Source organism: Nicotiana tomentosiformis, chromosome 6 (genome assembly GCF_000390325.3).
Source record: "Nicotiana tomentosiformis chromosome 6, ASM39032v3, whole genome shotgun sequence".
NCBI classification, from domain to species: Eukaryota; Viridiplantae; Streptophyta; class Magnoliopsida; order Solanales; family Solanaceae; genus Nicotiana; species Nicotiana tomentosiformis.
In genome coordinates, this window is record NC_090817.1 from 43,529,136 (window position 1) to 43,547,471 (window position 18,336).

At 35.7% G+C, this 18,336-nt stretch overlaps 1 protein-coding gene across 1 annotated transcript; it reads left to right on the plus strand.

Annotated features, from left to right (window-relative positions):
• Positions 1 to 5,992: 5,992 nt before the first annotated feature.
• LOC104099734 (probable GPI-anchored adhesin-like protein PGA55) lies at positions 5,993 to 8,097 on the plus strand. The gene has a single exon (XM_009606822.4). It carries the CDS (start codon positions 6,166 to 6,168, stop codon positions 7,954 to 7,956), a length of 1,791 nt encoding a protein of 596 aa, XP_009605117.1. The 5' UTR covers positions 5,993 to 6,165; the 3' UTR covers positions 7,957 to 8,097.
• The last annotated feature ends 10,239 nt before the right edge of the window (positions 8,098 to 18,336 follow it).

Consider the following 18,336-nt stretch of genomic DNA (forward strand, 5'->3'; position numbering starts at 1 on the left):
TCTTTGACTTTTCAAAAGCTAATATATATAGGGTTTTAAATCGTCTTTCTCTTCATTTTTCATAGAACACGATGAGAGAATCCCCAAAAACTTACCCTTAAGCTCTCTACAAGGGTTCCAAAGAATATTAACATCCCGGGTACGAAATCAAGAAGCGATAACATTAGAACGATCCCTACGACGTAAGTATCGCTATATCGCGTCTTTTTCTTTTTGTAGCTTGAGTTTTGGAAGGTGCTTCATATATAAGAAAATGCCTACTTTATGTATTTAAGCTTTTAAATATCAAGGAATATTGATAAATTTGTTTCCTAATAGTTAGAACTCACGGTCGCTCGTCGTTACAATTTCAGGCAAATTAATAACTTGTTGATTAGGTGTGTTATGATATGCTTTGGTTTTTGTTGTATTAAAGGTCCCGAATTATAGTTAGGTTATTTTTGAGTTGCTAGTTGTATTGTGTTATTGTCTTTCCTATAGTAGGCTTGAGGGAGCAGTAAAATCATGGGAAATGCTGTCCGTTTTATTTTAGAATCGAGTTATCGTTTGAGATACGTGATATACTAGCGCCATCTAACTTGTACATGTATCTCTTTGTTATAGGGTTGGCACTCTAGTTGTCGTAAGCTTGTTGTTGAGTTGCATTTATGACTTGAGGTATTTTAAGGATAAATTTTTCCTTCATATTGGCATGATCTTGTAATTACTTGTGTTTGATAACGAGATATATAGAGAAGTTTGTATTCCTGAATTTAATCAGATTATCCTAGTCTCAGAAGTTACTGTATTCTTCCTTATTGGGACTTTATATTCAGTTAAGTATTGTTTTTTTCTAGTCAAGAGAGCAGATGGTCTATATATATAGAGATATAGTATTACAGTACTTTCACCACCATCGAGCTATAATCAATGAGCAGGCCCCTACTGGGCAACCTCTGATCAGATGGTAAGTTATATACCGAGCCTACTGTGGCCGAGCGCCTATGAGCGATCCCAGAATGGCCAAGATACAGAGCCTAGTATGGCCGAGCGCCTATGAGCGAGCCTACTACGGCAGTGCAGTTACATATACCGAGCCTTATAGGGCCGGACAACTATTTTACATACTATATGGAGAGAGTTGAGTCAGTATCAGCAGGTAAGCATATCTTCATATTATTTTTGACTCCTAGTTACATTCAATTATTATGTTATCAGTTTAGTTTTAGCTTTCAGTTATTTTGTTGCCTTATATACTCAGTATATTATTTCGTACTGACGTCCCTTTTTTGGGGACGCTGCATTTCATGCGTGTAGGTTCAGATAGACAGACGGGTAGACATCCTCAGTAGGTATTTCCAGAGTTCAGCCTGATCGGTAAGCTCCATGTCCTTCAGAGTTATCGGGTATAGGTTTTTGTGTACATCTTCGGTATGTATGTATATATGTTATGGGTAGGTCGGGGCCCTGTTCCGATCACAATACATCCATTAGTAGAGGCTTGTAGACATATCCTATCAGTTAGTGTAGTATGTTGGGCTTGTAGGCCTAGTATGTATATTTTGGTGGTTTGTCAGTTGTAGTAGTTATGATGGCCTTGTCGGCCCAACTTTATATTGATGTTTAGTCAGCGCTAGTTTCCATTCAGTTTTATATTTTGCTTCGCAAATTAGCTTGCAATGTGGCCCCATGGCCAAATTATGACATTATATGTTCAGAGTCCCTTAGTCGCAATTTGGTACGCTAGATTAGGTGAGGCACCAGGTGCCGGTCTCGTCCCTAGGTTCTAGGCGTGACATATAAATAGGGGTATGCATAACTCAGAAAAGATACTAGAAGTTATAACAAGAAGCAAGAAAGAGTTCGTGGATCAATCGCTGCAAATTCCTCCACGAGCTTCAAACTTCAAGCAATCAAGTTCAAGTTCAAGAAATCAAGTTCAAGCTCAAGAACGAAGAACAAATCAAGTTCAAGCTCAAGTTCAAGAACAAAGAACAAATCAAGGTTCAAGGAGTACGAGTTCAAATAAAAATTCGTGCTAGTTGAATTCAAGATCATCATTCGTGACAATAAATATAGATTCAAGATCAAGCTCAAAGGCCCTTGAATTTACATTGAAAAAGTAGAATCATAGGATTCATAGAAATTATACACTCATATTATTTGAAATCAAATACTACGATTGTTGTAATATCTTCCGATCTTGATTTTATTTTTTCGACGTAATTTATTGTCTACAGATAGATATAGATATAGATATAGATATAGATATAGGTAGATAGATATAAATACATTAATACACAAAAACTGTAAATGTTTCGGCTATTATTTTGGGGGACGACAACATTGTGTAGATTTACCCCCAATAAATAGTCTATATTGTCTATTATTTGTATATTTTTTAGCTGGTATACATAGATTTATACATTAATCTTAGGCAAAACATATCGACATCCCCTTAAAGTTATCCACACTTTTTACTTAGATACTTCATCTTGAGTTCGTTCCATTTGAACACTACAATCACAGCTCAATTGTGTCATTTAGACACAAAATTCGTAAGCAACCAAAACAAAAGGTGCGTGAAATTCACACGCAAGACTAACGAATAAGACGAGGACATGTAGACTAAAATTAAACAAATTTTTAAAAAATTGAAAAAATATTAAGTGGGCGTTTGGACATAAGAGTTGTAAAATTTCAGAAAAAAATAAAAAAATATTTAAATAAAAATTATATTTGAAAATTAGAGTTGTGTTTGGATATGAATACAATTAGGAGCTATTTTTGAATTTTTGTGAGTGATTTAAAGTGAAAATTTTGAAAATCTACTTTTTGGAGTTTTTTTAATTTCGAAAAATTCTGAAATTCAACTTCAAGTGAAATTTAAAATTTTCATAGATAAATAATGATTCCGGAAAAAAGTAAAAAATTTCTTATGGCCAACCAGACCCTAGATATAAAAACGAGAACCCTACCTTACCCGTTGTCATCTTCCCTAATGACCCATCCTTGCCGGCAAAATTAATTTCCGGCCATGTCTTTTCCAACTGTCTTCTTCTTAGAAATTTGATATGGTTTTTCTTCTTTTTCTTCACATTGGAGGTTTAGTCGAAATTTGTTTGAAAGTTCCAAATCTGGTTTCTTCTTTTTTAGATTCACGAAATTTCGTCCGAAAAAATGAAGCTTTGCCGAAATTTTTGGGATGTAAATCTGACTTTTATCATATTTAAGTCAAAAAGTTTAATTTCGTTACTGTTGAGAAAAAAACGAACCTTTGCCGGGAAAAATAAAGTTTCGCCGGCAAGGTTACAGTTCAGTTTGTTTTTTTCTGGGAATGTTAACTGTTCATATTTTTCTTCTTAATGTTAAATATTGTTGCTTTTGAAAGATCCAAATATTGTTCAAGAGGAAATGGAGGTAACAAGGTTTTTCTCTCTTTTTCATATTAATTACTTTTGGACAAACTAACAAGATTTTTATTATTTTTGGGTTGAGGAGATAGCAATGGGTGCAACTGCTGTGGTATTTTTTTGCTTCTTTGCACGAGTTGTTATTTGGGGTTGCTCATTTTTGGACTTAAAAGGGCTGCTAGACGTGACTGTTTTCGGTGTTAGAGTGAAACTTGGTAAAGCTCACATGGTGAAAGACTAATGGAGAAGATAAGCTAGTTGCGCTGCTGCTTTCTTTTTCTGCTTTGCTCATATTCTTAGCTCTACTCTATCTAAATGTGAGGAGGAAAAATAGAGGTGTGTGAAGAAAAGATGGTTAGGTGAAAGAAAAAAAGTTACTTTGATTTTTATTTTTATTATTGACACTTATTCTTTGGGACCCACAACAATACCATTATACATGCATGTCACGCTCTCTAAAGAAGTGGGCGACACGTATAATGCCACGTCACCAAATTGGTTGGGATGTTCAAATGGAACGAACTTAATATGGATTGTTTAAGTGAAAAGTGTGGATAATTTTAAGGGGTTGTTGATGTATTTTGCCTTAATTATATGAATTATACATATATTATATATACACAAACTATTTTTGGTGAGCGTTTGGACATACAAACTGTAAAACTCAGGAAAAAAGTTTTAAAAAAATTCATGTGACAATGGTATTTGAAAGTTAGAGTTGTGTTTGGATTGAATAAATTTTGGGTTGTTTTTGAAATTTTGTGAGTGATTTGAAATGAAAATTTGAAAAACAGCCTTTTGAAGTTTTTCAAATTTCGAAATTCAACTTCAAGTGAAAATTGAAAATTTCATAACCAAACACTGATTTCGAAAATAAGTGAATTGTTTTTGAAAAAAGGTAAACAATTTTGTATGGCCAAACGGCCCCTTGGTTAAAGCGATTAGATGAAGGACTATTTGGAGTCCGGAACCAAAATATGATCTTTTTTTGACTCAAACGACCGAAATATGTGGAAAACAAACTTAGTGACCAAAATACATATAGGCGCTATACCTTAATGTCTGTTTTGATCGTTAAGGTATAGCGCCTTTTAAAAGGGCGCTATATGTATAAAGCCTTTTATACATATTGCGCAGGAAAAGCAGATAAATAGAATTTAATGTACCAAAAGTAGAGCAGACTGCTAGGTGGTGCAATGGTTAAAGGCTTGAAAATAAGTTTGTTTTGTCCTTGAGATCCAAGTTTCGATACCCTCTTGCAACATTATTTTGTTTTCCTATTTCTTTTTTATTTTTCATTTCTTTTCTTTATTTGGTTTAAGTATTTAGATATAAATACTTTAATATTTATAATTACTTTTCAATATAATTAAAATAATTTAATATTTATTAAAAAAATATAATTTTTGAATTCATTTAAAGTAAAAAAAAAAAAAGAAGAAGAGAAGCCTTTTATTATTTCGTTAAAAAGTCTACCGACATTTTTAATAGTTTATTTTATGAAAATTTAGTATAGAAAAATTAATTAAATGGTTTTTCTTAAATTAAATGGTTATATTTAATTTAATTTAGGATAATTCTTATTAGAAAATATTTAATCTATGAGCAACCATTTAATTAGTTTTCCTAATAAGAATATAAGAATTGTATTCCATTACTTAGCTAATAATAATCCCAATGGATTATAAGAACAAGCATATTCTTATTTAAATTATTTAAATGGATAATACAATTACAATAGCCAAGGAATAAAAGGAGAAATAAAAAATATATTTCAAGAAAAATATAAAATATATAATTAAAATTTTGATTAACAACTAAAATTTTAATAACTAAATTTAAAAAGAAAGATATCAAAAAATAAAAAAATTCAAGCAATAGATTAAATTATATTCAAAAAATAATTTTATTTTACGTATAATACAAAATAACAACTATTAAAAATGTCGGTAGATTTTTTAACGAAATAATAAAAGGCTTCTCTTTTTCTTTTTTTACTTTAAATGAATTCAAAAATCATAATTTTTTAATAAATATTAAATTATTTTAATTACATTGAAAAATAATTATAAATATTAAAGTATTTATATCTAAATACTTAAACCAAATAATGAAAAGAAATGAAAAATCAAAAAGAAATAGGAAAACAAAACAATGTTGCTAGAGGAAATCGAACCTTGGATCTCAAGTAGAAAATCAACAAATTATCTAGCATTTAACCATTGCACCACCCAGCACTCTAATCTTCATTTAGCACATTAAATTCTATTTATTCGCTTTCCCTGGGCCATGTGTATAAAAGGCTTTATACATATAGCGCCCTTCTTAACATTTAAAACGGACGTTAAGGTATAGCGCCCTTTAAAAGAACGCTATATGTATTTTGGTAATTAAGTTATTTTTCACGCATTTCGGTCGTTTGAGTAAAAAAAGACCACATTTTGGGCCGGACTCGACTATTTGGGTTATATTGAGTGTTATATTGTTGATAACGTACAACGTCCAGCCCAGGAAATACATGGGCCAGTCCGAAAGGCACTGTCACAAACTGACAAAAGCATAGTTCAGGATCTCAGAAAGACGTTACACAAAAGAACAAATCCTCTTTTTCTGAGTTTGAAATCCACCATTTTCAATTGATAAAAAAACCAACCATTTTCGCAGTACACAAAACCTCAATCTTATGCCCTAGCTACTGTTTCTCCAACTAAGTTAACACTGATCTAAAAATTCCCAATTAGACAGACCATTACTGTCATCACAAAATCAAAAAATGGAGAAAGATTCCAAAAGAGACAAGAAGAAAAAGCAGAAGAAATGGAGTTGTGAAAAGAGAAGCCCTTTGCAAGATCTCAATGTTATTCCAAAATGTAAAAGCAAGAGTAGTTCAACTTCCTCTTCCATGTCCATCTCTTCAAATTCCTTTTCTTCCTCATCATCTTCTTCTTCTTACACAACTCCTCTCCATAAAAAGCCCAAAATTTCTTCAGGAACTTCAAATCCAGTGCCTAAATCTTCACGTTTGAGATCTAAATCCACCAATGAGAATGATTTACCAAGACCCTTTTCACAAAACCCCAAAAAGATCCCACCTTTCCTATCTGGGAAAAAACCCACCTCCCAAAAATTAAATCTTTATTCTCAGTCTGTGAAGAAATCAGCATTTGAGGTTAAAGGGAAGAGTTTGAAGCAAAAGGAGGGAGGAAATGGTTCAGGTGAGCATATTCAGCTTTTGGATTTAGATAGTAATTTAACTACTTATGAAAATTGTACTCCTCTTGGTAAATTAGCAAATCATACTAATATAGGAGAGAACTCAAATACAACTAGCAGTAATACTACGAAAACACCTCCAATTGAGGCCTCAGTGTCTCCTGAGATACAATGTGGGATATCAAATGTGTTGGTTTCAGCTGCAACACCTTGTTATGCTGCTGGCCATGTTCTCTCTGGTGTCACTGATAAAAGAAAGTGTAAGCCTAGAGGTATTCTTACTATAGGAACTTTAGTTGACTGCAAAAAAGCCGGTGGCTCAAAGGATAGTAAGTGTAGTAGGGATTCTTTGATTCCTTTGCCTGCTGAGGCTTCTATGCATTGGCTTTTGTCTCCACACCGCGAGAATTGTGAGGGCGATTCTGAAAGCGAATTTAGAATGTTGACGGGATCTGCCACGTCTCAAATGCCGCATTCAACTTCAACATGTTCTGGGAGTTCTTTTGGTCTACTACATCGCAGAGGGAAGTACAGTGATAGTGTGAATCAGGATATGGCACGAAGTGGTGGAAAAGCTCGGATTATTTTGCTCTCTCCTAGAAGTCCTGAACTTAAAGATTTGTCATATGACAAGCAGGAGAGGAATTTGTTTCCCCAGGCTATATCTTGTTGTAATGATGTAAAAGTCCCGGATGAGTGGAAATGTTCATGCAGTCTTGTTAGAGAGAATTCTCCTTGCTCTACGGCTTCTTTAAGCAGTGGGAATGTTATTCAAACCCCCAAATCAGAATCGAGCTCAGGCAAGAGTGGTGGCTTCTCATGGTTACGTTCAGGTGATCGTGGAAAGAACTTTAGGTCTGAACTTGATTCAGTGGCAGAATGTCTTCAGAAAACAAGCTTATCACCTAGGACTCAGACAACATCATCTTGGGATCAGCCTAATCTGCATTTTAAGTTTACCAGTACCTCCTGGGTTTCTGATTCTACGTTAGATAATGTATCACAATCTCAAATGAGGATATCATGGAGGGATGGAGTAGTGAGTCATATTTTTGAGATGGATGATTTAGATTGCTGCAGATGCTTATCAGATGATGAGAACGGGGGTTATTGTCATGCTAATGCAAAAACAAATCTTGTTGAAGAAAATGATCTTTTACCAGAGAGTGGTTTACAGTCTCCTGAATTTCTAGAGCACAAACACGAGCATTGTCGGAATGGAAAGTCAAAGGCTCCTCCCCCAGAAGCTAATTTGTGTGCCGAGTCCATATGGACTGAAGGTGGTGAATTAGTTTCTTCTGCAGATTCTGACTGGACCCTTAGTTATAAAAACCAGTTGTATCAAGTTTGATTCTTCATCTTCATTTATTTGCATCTATTCTTTGGAACCCCAAAATGTTGTTTTACTATGTTGGAATTCAGTTTGTTGTGGCACTAATTACTCCAATTACTACTCATTTTCTGAAATTTTTGGAAAGTTCATTGTCCCTCAGAGCTGGTTTGGGTGCTAAATTTGTTTTTGGTTCTATCGTTCCTTCACATTGTCTAAGTGCAAACTCATTGGGTGCTCTAAGGAAGCATATCTGTGAGGCCAGGCAAGTCATGACAAAGTTACAGTTCTTTTGTCGTGTATTTAGAACTTCTGATGAGCATTGGCATGTCTTGTAGGTAAAACCATTAGTGCATAATTGCAAGATGATACATATTTGCAGGGAATGTTGTGTTGAACTGATCAGGCCATACAGGTCAAGGCACACTAACTACAGGAAAGCATTGGGCCGGTGTGTCAAGATGTTATGCTTTCAAATAGAATATGAAATTTGATACCAGGGTATATTATGTCTAATCTGCTACTATTAAACATACAAGCTTCATTTCTGTATAGTACCATCGAATTATTACGTATAGGAACACCGATAAGCTGGTAAAAGATATCATTTTCAAGTGTCACAAGATGCTTGTCTTTTGGGTGCAATTTTGACGGTAAAATGGCATCATCTAGTGGAACTTGAAATGAATTGCATGTAAAGAAGGTTCACTGGGTGATAGCATAATTAAACTCTTGGAGCAATTGGTATGTTTATGGAACTGGTAGCTGGATTGTTTTGGAAAAGCTGGTTATACTATAGTAGAATAAAATTTGCGACATGAATACCTTTTAAGAGCATGCATACTGATGGAACACTAAAGAATACTAGTACTAAATAGTTGATCTTATAATACTTTCTTAGTTACCACTCTAAGGGGCAGTGGTATCTGGCCACTGAGCTTTACTTGGAGTGCCATATTAAAGCCTGTGGATTTATGCTGCTCTGTGACTTCGTGTGGTGAAATGAAATGTTGCAGCCCTCTTTGTCGCTGCACAAGGTAGTTCATACTGAGCTTGGTTTATATGCTAATTGTCACCATCGAAAGTTGAAAGGGTCAAGCCCTGTGAATGAGAACCATTCAGCAGGGAATACTTTACTCCCTTAATGGACTTACTAGGCACGAATCCGGATTAGTGAGCTTCAGAAATCTGAGGGTTAGAAGAAAAAAAAGTTGAAAGGGTGGACGGGACATTTCAATCCCATGTAAAGGGCAAAGAAAGCAAGAGACACCTTTTGTTTCCAGACCAATAGAAATGATCACCTACAAGTTAAGGCAGATGAGTTCTACGTGTAAGCTTATAAGCTGCTATTACTTGCAAGTTTTGATTTCTTGAATATGCTTTTTATTCCTTTAAAGCCAAGGAAAATTGCAGTTTTAACTTGAATGATGAAAAGGCAAGTGAGTTGCTGAAATGGCTCTTTAATCTCCACTCTCACTAGTTCTGAAAAACATGTTGTGCTCAATGATCCAAATAATGACTTATTAAAGCTGTGATTTCACCTTAACTTCTTATTATGACATTTTCCCAAGGAATCTTATTATGAATATAAGATTTCATATTTGATTCTTTATTATTATTATTATTATTATCTGCAAGGAAAATAAATGACTATCAGAATGAAAAGCAAGTATCTGCATTGTTTATAATTAGATCTTGACGTGCCAACTAACTTCTCCATGTTTTGGTACAAAATATTGTACAGTTTCCTATTAGGTGTATGTTTTTCATGAAATTTGCTCTTAAGTATTTGCTGTTTGCTCTTAAGTTGGTTAGTTGACTTATTCTTTTTACCACTCGCTTTATCCCAAAATATCAAGTTGTAGATTATATTAATTTATACACACGCGCATGTGTGTTCTATTATTTAGGAAATGACACTTTAATCTTATGGTCATTGCTAAATTTGGATTTTAGTTTGTAATACCTAAATAAACACATTTAGCTCATTAAAGTTTGCTTAGCCTAGATGACTCATTTATTACATCTCTTTGAATCATGTGACTAACATGTACTAGGCCAAGCGAGGCTGTTTTTGTAACTTCTACTACATATGTTGAGGAAAAAACTCACCAATAATAAGTTGTACCTGTTATGGAATAATATGAAATAAATTAAAACAAGAGTAATTTAGAGAGATAACACTAGATCTTTTTTTGATGATTTTCTACAAATGAGTAGAGAAGACTCCTATTTATAAGAAAGTTGTTTGGTGACCAAGTAACAAATCTCGGTGACCAAGTAACAAATCTTAGTGGCCAAGTAACTAGACTAGTTTATGTCTAACTAACTTGTTCCCAAGTAATTTCATAATACATGGACATTCACTCTTAATATTATTTATAACACTCCCCCTTGAATGTCCATCAGTAGATAATGTGACTATACTAGGAAAAACTCAGTGGGAAAAAATTCTAGTGAAGGAAAAATAGTACACATGTTTAATAATACGTCTTTTCGTTGCTTCGTTATAAACCTTGCAAGGAAAACCCAGTGGGATAAAATCTTGTAAGGAAAAAAGAGTACAACACATATTAACTCCCCGTGATGAGAGCATTAATTCATATCTTTGAGTCTTCGCATCCCAATCTTGTACACTAGTTTCTTGAAGGTTGACGTTGGTAGAGATTTGGTGAACAAATCAGCCATATTATCACTTGAAAGAATCTGTTGCACATTGATAATACCATTCTTTTGAAGATCATGTGTAAAAAATAACTTTGGTGAAATGTGTTTTGTCCTATCTCTTTTTATGAATCCTTCCTTCAATTGGGCTATGCATGCTGCATTGTCTTTATACAAAATTGTGGGTATTTTGTCACACTTTAAACCATATTTTTCTCGAATAAGATGTATTATAGACCTCAACCATACACATTCTCGACTTGTTTCATGAATAGTAATTATCTCAGTATGATTAGATGAAGTAGCCATGATTGATTGCTTAGTCGATCGCCAAGATATGACAGTGCCTCCACATCTAAACACATAGCCTGTTTGAGATCGAGCCTTATGTGGGTTAGATAAATATCCAGGATCGGATAACCAACAAGATCGGGACTGCAATCATTGCCATAAAATAAACCCATATCGGTAGTCCCTTTTAGATACTGCAATATGTGTTTGATTTTATTCCAATGTCTCATTGTAAGAGCAAACCTATATCTTGCTAAGACATTAACGGAAAAAGTTATGTCAGGCCTTGTAGTATTAGCAAGATACATTAGTACACCAATTGCACTAAGATATGGTACTTCAGGACCAAGAAGCTCTTCATTCTACTATTAGGGTTATATCTTATATGAAGGCTCGGCGTATGATCGAGAAGGGATTTCTAGCATATTTGGCCTATATTCGTGATCCTAGTGCGAAGGTTCCTTCTATGGATTCAGTACCAATTGTGTGTGAGTTTCCAGAGGTGTTTCTTACTGATTTCTCGAGGATGTCACCCGAAGGAGATATTGACTTCTGCATTGATCTGGTTCCGGGCACTGAGCCCATTCTTACCATACCGTACCATATGACCCCAGTTGAGTTAAAGGAATTGAAGGAGCAGTTGCAGTATTTTCTTGATTAATGATTCATTAGACCTAATGTCTCGCCTTAGGGTGCACCGATGTTGTTTGTGAAGAAGAAGGATGGAACAATGAGGATGTGTATTCATCTATCGGTAGTTGAATAAGGTCACTATCAACAAGTATTCGTTACCGAGGATTGATGACTTATTTGATCAACTTCAGGGTGCCAAAGTATTTTTGAAGATTGATTTGAGATCTGGCTACCATCAGTTGAAGATTAGGGCATCGGATGTCCCTAAGATAGCTTTTCGAACTCGGTATGGTCACTGTGAGTTCTTAGTGATGTCATTTGGTTTGACTAATGCCCCAGCAACATTTATGGATTTGATGAACCGGATGTTCAAGCCCTATTTGGATTCTTTTATGATCGTCTTCATTGGTGATATTTTGGTTTACTCCCGCAGTCGAGATGAGCATGGGAAGCATCTTCGGATCATACTTCAGACTTTAAGGGATAGTTAGTTATATGCCAAGTTTTCAAAGTGTGAGTTCTGGTTAGACTGGTTGCCTTTTTGGGCTATGTTGTATCTTCCGAGGGCATTAAAGTGGATCCTAAAAAGATTGAGGTAGTTCAGAACTGGCCTAGACCTACTTCAGCTACAGAGATTCGGAGCTTCCTGGGCTTAGCGGGTTATTATCGCCAGTTTGTGGAGAAATTTTCATCAATCTCAGCCACATTGACCAAGTTGACCTAGAAGGGTACTCTTTTCAGGTGGTCTGATGAATGTGAGTTGAGCTTTCAGAAGTTCAAGACTGCATTGACTACAACCCAGTATTGGTATTGCCTACAGGTTCAGGATCTTACACCATGTATTGTGATGCATCGCGTATTGGGCTTGGCGCGGTATTGATGAAAGATAGTATAGTGATTGCCTATGCGTCTCGACAGTTTAAGGTTCATGAGAAGAATTATCATGTTCATGATCTAAAGCCGGCAGCTATTTTTCACGCACTAAAGATTTGGAGGCACTATCTATGCGACGTATATTGTGAGGTCTATACTGACCATCAGAGTCTCCAGCACCTATTCAAGCAGAAAGACCTTAGTTTGTGGCAGGGGAGATGGTTAGAGTTGTTGAAATACTATGATATCAGCATACTATATCATCTGGGGAAGGCCAATATAGTGGCCGATGCATTGAATAGGAAAGCAGAGAGCATGGGCAGTTTGGCATATTTACTTGTAGCTGAGAGGCCAGTAGCAATGGATGTTTAGGATTTAGCCAACCGGTTTGTGAGAGTGGATGTTTCGGAGCCCAGTCAGGTTCTTTCTTGTGTTATGACACCGTCTTTGTTGTTGGAGCGTATCAATGCTCGCTAGTTTGATGATCCTCACTTGTCGGTGTTGTAGGATACAGTGCAGCGGGGTGGTGCCAAGGAGGTTGTGTTTGGAGATGATGGTGTTATGCGGCTTCAAGGCCAAATTTGTGTTCCAAATGTCGAGGAGGTTGCCTACAGACTTGCATTGCCTCATAGCATATCATGAGTACATTCGGTATTCCATGTTTCCATGCTTCGGAAGTGCCATGAGGACAAATCGCATGTTTTCAAAAGTTTTGGTCTAAGAGTTTTCCTTCAGTGAAAGTGTAATGGAGAGGTCAACCGATCGAGGCAACTTCGTGGGAGTCCGAGTCTAATAGGCGGAGTAGATATCCACACCTTTTCACCAGTCCAGATACTTTTCTATGTCCGTTCGAGGACGAACGTTTCTTTTAGAGGTGGAGAATGTGACGATCCGATAGGTCGTTTTGAGTACTAGACCTTATTTTTGTGTTTCGAGACCTTTATTAGCTTCATACCATATTTCTTGATTTTCGTATTCAGTCTGTGTTTTTTTCGAAAAGTTTTTACGTAAAAATTTGAAGAAAATGTGAATTTTTGGCTTTAAAAATAACTTGAGTTGACTACGATCAACATTTTAGGTAAACGACACCGGATCGATGTTTTGACTATTCCGGTAGGTCTGTATTATGATTTTGGACTTGGCCGTATGCCCGAAATTTAATTCGGAGGTCCTTCGGTTGATTTGACTTATTTTATCGAAAGTTAGCAATTTGAATGTTTGGAAATTTCCTAGGGTTGACCATAGGTTGACTTTATGGTATTTGGATTTTGGTTTTGGGACTTAGAATAGGTCCTTTTTTCTATTTAAAACGTATCTGGAAAATTTGATACAATTCGGAGCTGGTTTGATAGGATTCGGACGCTTGGTTGATTCTAGAGGTTCTTAAGTTTTATTTTGAATTTCATGCGTTTTGATGTCTGATTCGTGGTTCTAGATAATATTTTGGTATTTTGACCGCACGAGCAAGTTTTTATGATGTTATTGCACTTGTGTGCATGTTTGGTTTGGATCCCGAGGGGTTCGGGTGTATTTAGGACAGGCTTTGGACCATTAATGAACTGTGCAACTACTAGTTTTCTGCTGCTGGTGTTCAGTGCTTCGTGATCCCGAAGATTCTCTCATGATCGCGAAAGTTTGGGGCTAGGGCTGGTTGTTCTTCGCGAACGCAAGGACCAGATCGCGAACGCAAAGCGAAGGGGGGCTTAGCCTTCGTGAACGTGACAGTCGTCTCGCGAACGCGATGCATTGGAGTGACCTGGGGGAGGTAGTTGTGGTCTTCATCGTGAACGTGGAACTAGGGACGCAAACGCGAAGGCAAGTTGGGGAATAAGCCTTTGCGAACGCGATGCAGACCTCGCAAACGCGAAGGCCAATTGGCCAAGTGCATCGCGAACGGTTCAGGTGCTTCACGAATGCGAAGAACACTTGACGCCCAGATATTTAAAGTGCTGAAAGTCGGGATTTGACCATTTTCCACTAGTTTTGAAAGCTAGAGCTCGGTCTAGAGGCGATTTTGAAGAGATTTTTCATCCCTACTTCATTGGTTAGTGAATTTTAACTTGTTTTGTTATATTTTTGTAACCACTCATTGATTTTAACCTTTAATCTATGAATTTCATTGTAGAAATTAGGGATTTTACAAAATTGAGATTTAGACCTCAAATTGAGGTCAGATTTTGAAACAAATGACATAACTGGGCTCGGGAGTGAATGTATAATCGGGTTTTGGTCCGAATCTCAAATTTTGACCAAGCAGGCTCGGGGTTAACTTTTGTTGACTTTTTCCAATTTCATCAAAGATTGAATCTTTTTACTCGTGGGTAGTTTCTAAAATTTATTTTGAATTAGTTATTGTCACGACCCAAAATCCATTAAAGGTCGTGATGGCGCCGGACACCGCTGTCAGATAAGCCAACAATAAATACTCAATTTGTTTCTCGTTTTTAATATTTTGAAATCACATTTTTTTCCTTCAATTAAATAATAAGAGATGGAATTTACAAGATAAATAATAATGTTTTCAACAAATTTCAATACGGGACAACCCACAATCACCCCAAAATTCGGTGTCACAAGTGCATGAGCATCAACTAGGAAGTAAAATAAAATATAACATCTGTCCGGAATACAAATTTGGATAGGAGAAATATAAATACTTTGAAGGAGACTCTGCTGGCTGCGGATCATAGTAGAGAGTGCAAGCTCACCTAAGTCCCCGCAATAACCGCGCCTCTGCGCCCACAAGGCCTCTAGACATATATATACCTGCACAAAAAAAGTGCAGCAAGTGTAGTATGAATACATAAATCAACGCGTACCCAGTAAGTATCCCGCCTAACCTCGAAGAAGTAGTGACGAGGGGTCGACTCGAACACTTACTATGGGCTATAATTAATATACCAATGATATAATTAAGCATGGATCACGTAGAACGACTATAAGCCCAATATCATGAAATAAGCAAACAATTCTTTTGTTGATAAAAAATTTCTCCAAATTCGTTTTTCATCATTTAACAATTTATATATCAGGCCAATGAAGCAGTATCAATTATTATAATTTCCAAAGTAATTAATACAATCATATGCAAGTCATGCCGAGGTCGTACGACCCGATTCAACATATAAATATAAGCTGTGCACTGCCGAGGGTCGAACGGTACGAACCATAGATGCAACTATTACCCCGCTCGCGGATCATACATGCGACGCGGTCAAATATAAATTTATCAATAAATCATAACCCTTTCTTAATTTCTTTCAAAATAAAGACAATTCGACTAGAAGCTTTTACCCCGCTCGCGGATCATACATGCGACGCGGTCAAATATAAATTTCTTAAGTTATTATAATATTCCTCAATTTCTTTTCGAAAATACGAAGTACAAATGAAAACTTTTTAAAAATTTAATTTCCTCAATTTCAATTATTCTCAAGACAATTAATACGCAAACCTCGATCTTGCTTCTTCTCAAGGCAATCAATAACCATAAATCAAATAACAATATCAACAAGGCATGATGTAAACCTAAAACTACCCGATTATAGGCATAGCTAGTAGCTACGTACAGACTCTCGTCACCTTGTGCGTACGTAGTCCCCGCAAGTAGAAGCACATATTTAATGAATTTTACCTATGGGGTTAATTTCCTCTTACAAGGTTAGAAAGGAGACTTACCTCGCTCCGCAATTCCATAACCGGCTCCAAAGCCGCTCCAACAACTCAAACCGATGCCCGTCGCTCCAAAACTAGTCAAATAAGACCCAATCAAAATATGCTCTAATACTCATAATTAATCAATTTACAACAATTTTCAACTCCGCTCGAAAAGTCGATAAAAGCACCCTTGGGCCCAGGTGCCCGGATTACGAAAATTTTCGAAGATAACCATTACTCATAGACTCACGAACTCAAATATATAATTCGTTTCTAATTCCATACCCAAATTCGTGGTCAAAATCCAAAAATACCAAATTCTATGTTTTTGTCACGACCCCAAATTTCCCTCCGTAGGGTGTCGTGATGGCACCTAGTCTCCAAGACTAGGTAAGCCTATCAATGCGGAATAATCATAAATATCTGAAAATAAATAATCTACAATTCAAATGATTACAACTCCCAAAATCCGGTAGAAATAAGTCACAAGCTTCTAAGAATTTATTTTCAATGTCTCTATAAGTCAAGGTCTAAATAAAATATAAGGAAGTAACATAAAATGATAGAAGGGGACTCCGGAGTCTGCGGACGCTGGCATATATACCTCGAAGTCTCGGTGCACAGGTAACTCACTGACGTCTAGGCTGGTAAAATATACCTGGATCTGCACAAAAAGATGTGCAGAAGCATAGTATGAGTGCACCATAACGGTACCTAGTAAGTGCCAAGCCTAACCTCGGTAGAGTAGTGACGAGGTCAGGTCAGGCCCTACTGGAGAATAAATAATGGCATGATAAAATGTTTAAACAATATTATAAGATAAAATAACAATGGAAATAAATCAAGTAGTATGTCACATTTAATTACATCAAATAATGGCAAATAAATACCTCATGGAAACAAAACAGAATTCTTTTCAACTTGAAGAAAATCACAACAATAATCAAAGGCAACTGCAGCCATAAATCAATATCAACAAGGGCACTCCCAAGGTACCGCCTCGTAGTCCTAAATCATAAACAAATTCACAATATCTCATTTTCTTATATCACCGCGGGAGCCTTCACAATTTATTTAAAGAAAATATTTTTTTTCCGAAATAGCATCCAGCGTTTTAGCTACCCTTATCACACCGCATGACTTCTAGTAGTCACCCCTACTAGCCACGCGTATCAAGCCACCCTTATCTCACCGCATGCGTTTCAACACCCAGACCTTATACCACAGCATGCGTATCAATATCACAATTTATCACAATTTGCACCTCAAGTGCCCAATATTTTAATTTTTCCACAAAAGAATCAACAACAATATTTTTCAATAATAAAGAGCTCACGACTCATGCCAGAATAATCCAAAAAAAATCTTACGAAAATATTCAAGAATAAATAATTCAGAAAAATAATATTTCAAATTTTTAATACGTTGCTTTAATATCAAATTTAAAAATGTCAAATACTTCATATTAATAATATTTAATTTAAAGAAAATCAACCTTCAAATAATGTACAGTATAAAAGAAACCAAGTTTCAATTAAACAGGTAAAATAATTAGCAGAAAAAGGCAAATAAATTTAAAATATATATATCACAGATCAATGATGAAGAATATAACAAGATAAAATAATTTAATAAATGCACAACAATGATCTACACAATTTAAAAATATAATCTTTCACATTTAGCCCGTGTACACACTCGTCACCACGTGTATACGACTTTTAACACATTTTAATAATCACATTAATATCAATTCTAGGGGAAAGTTCCCCCACACAAGGTTAGACAAGTCACTTACCTCGACTTGCTCCAATTTAACCAAATATTATGCTTTTTCCTCGATTTTTGACTCCGGTCGACTCGTATCTAGTCATAATTAATTCAATACAGTCAACAAAATTTATATTAATCAATTTCATAAGAAAATATTACATTTTCATTAAAATCCGAAATTGGCTCAAAATTTGTCCGTGGGGCCCACATATCGGAATCTGGCGAAACTTACAAAATCTGACAACCCATTCAATTACGAGTCCATCCATACCAATTTTACCAAAATCCGATAACAACTTGACCTCCAAATCTTAAATTTTCGTTTTTGGAAGATTTTACAAAAATCTTGATTTTTCTTCCATAAATTCACGGATTCATGATGTAAATGAGCATGGAATCATGAAATATAATCAATATAGGATAAGGAACACTTACCCCAATATTTTTCCGTAAAAATCGCCCAAAAGTCGCCCAAGAACCGTGCTCCAAAAATCCAAAACGAAATGAATG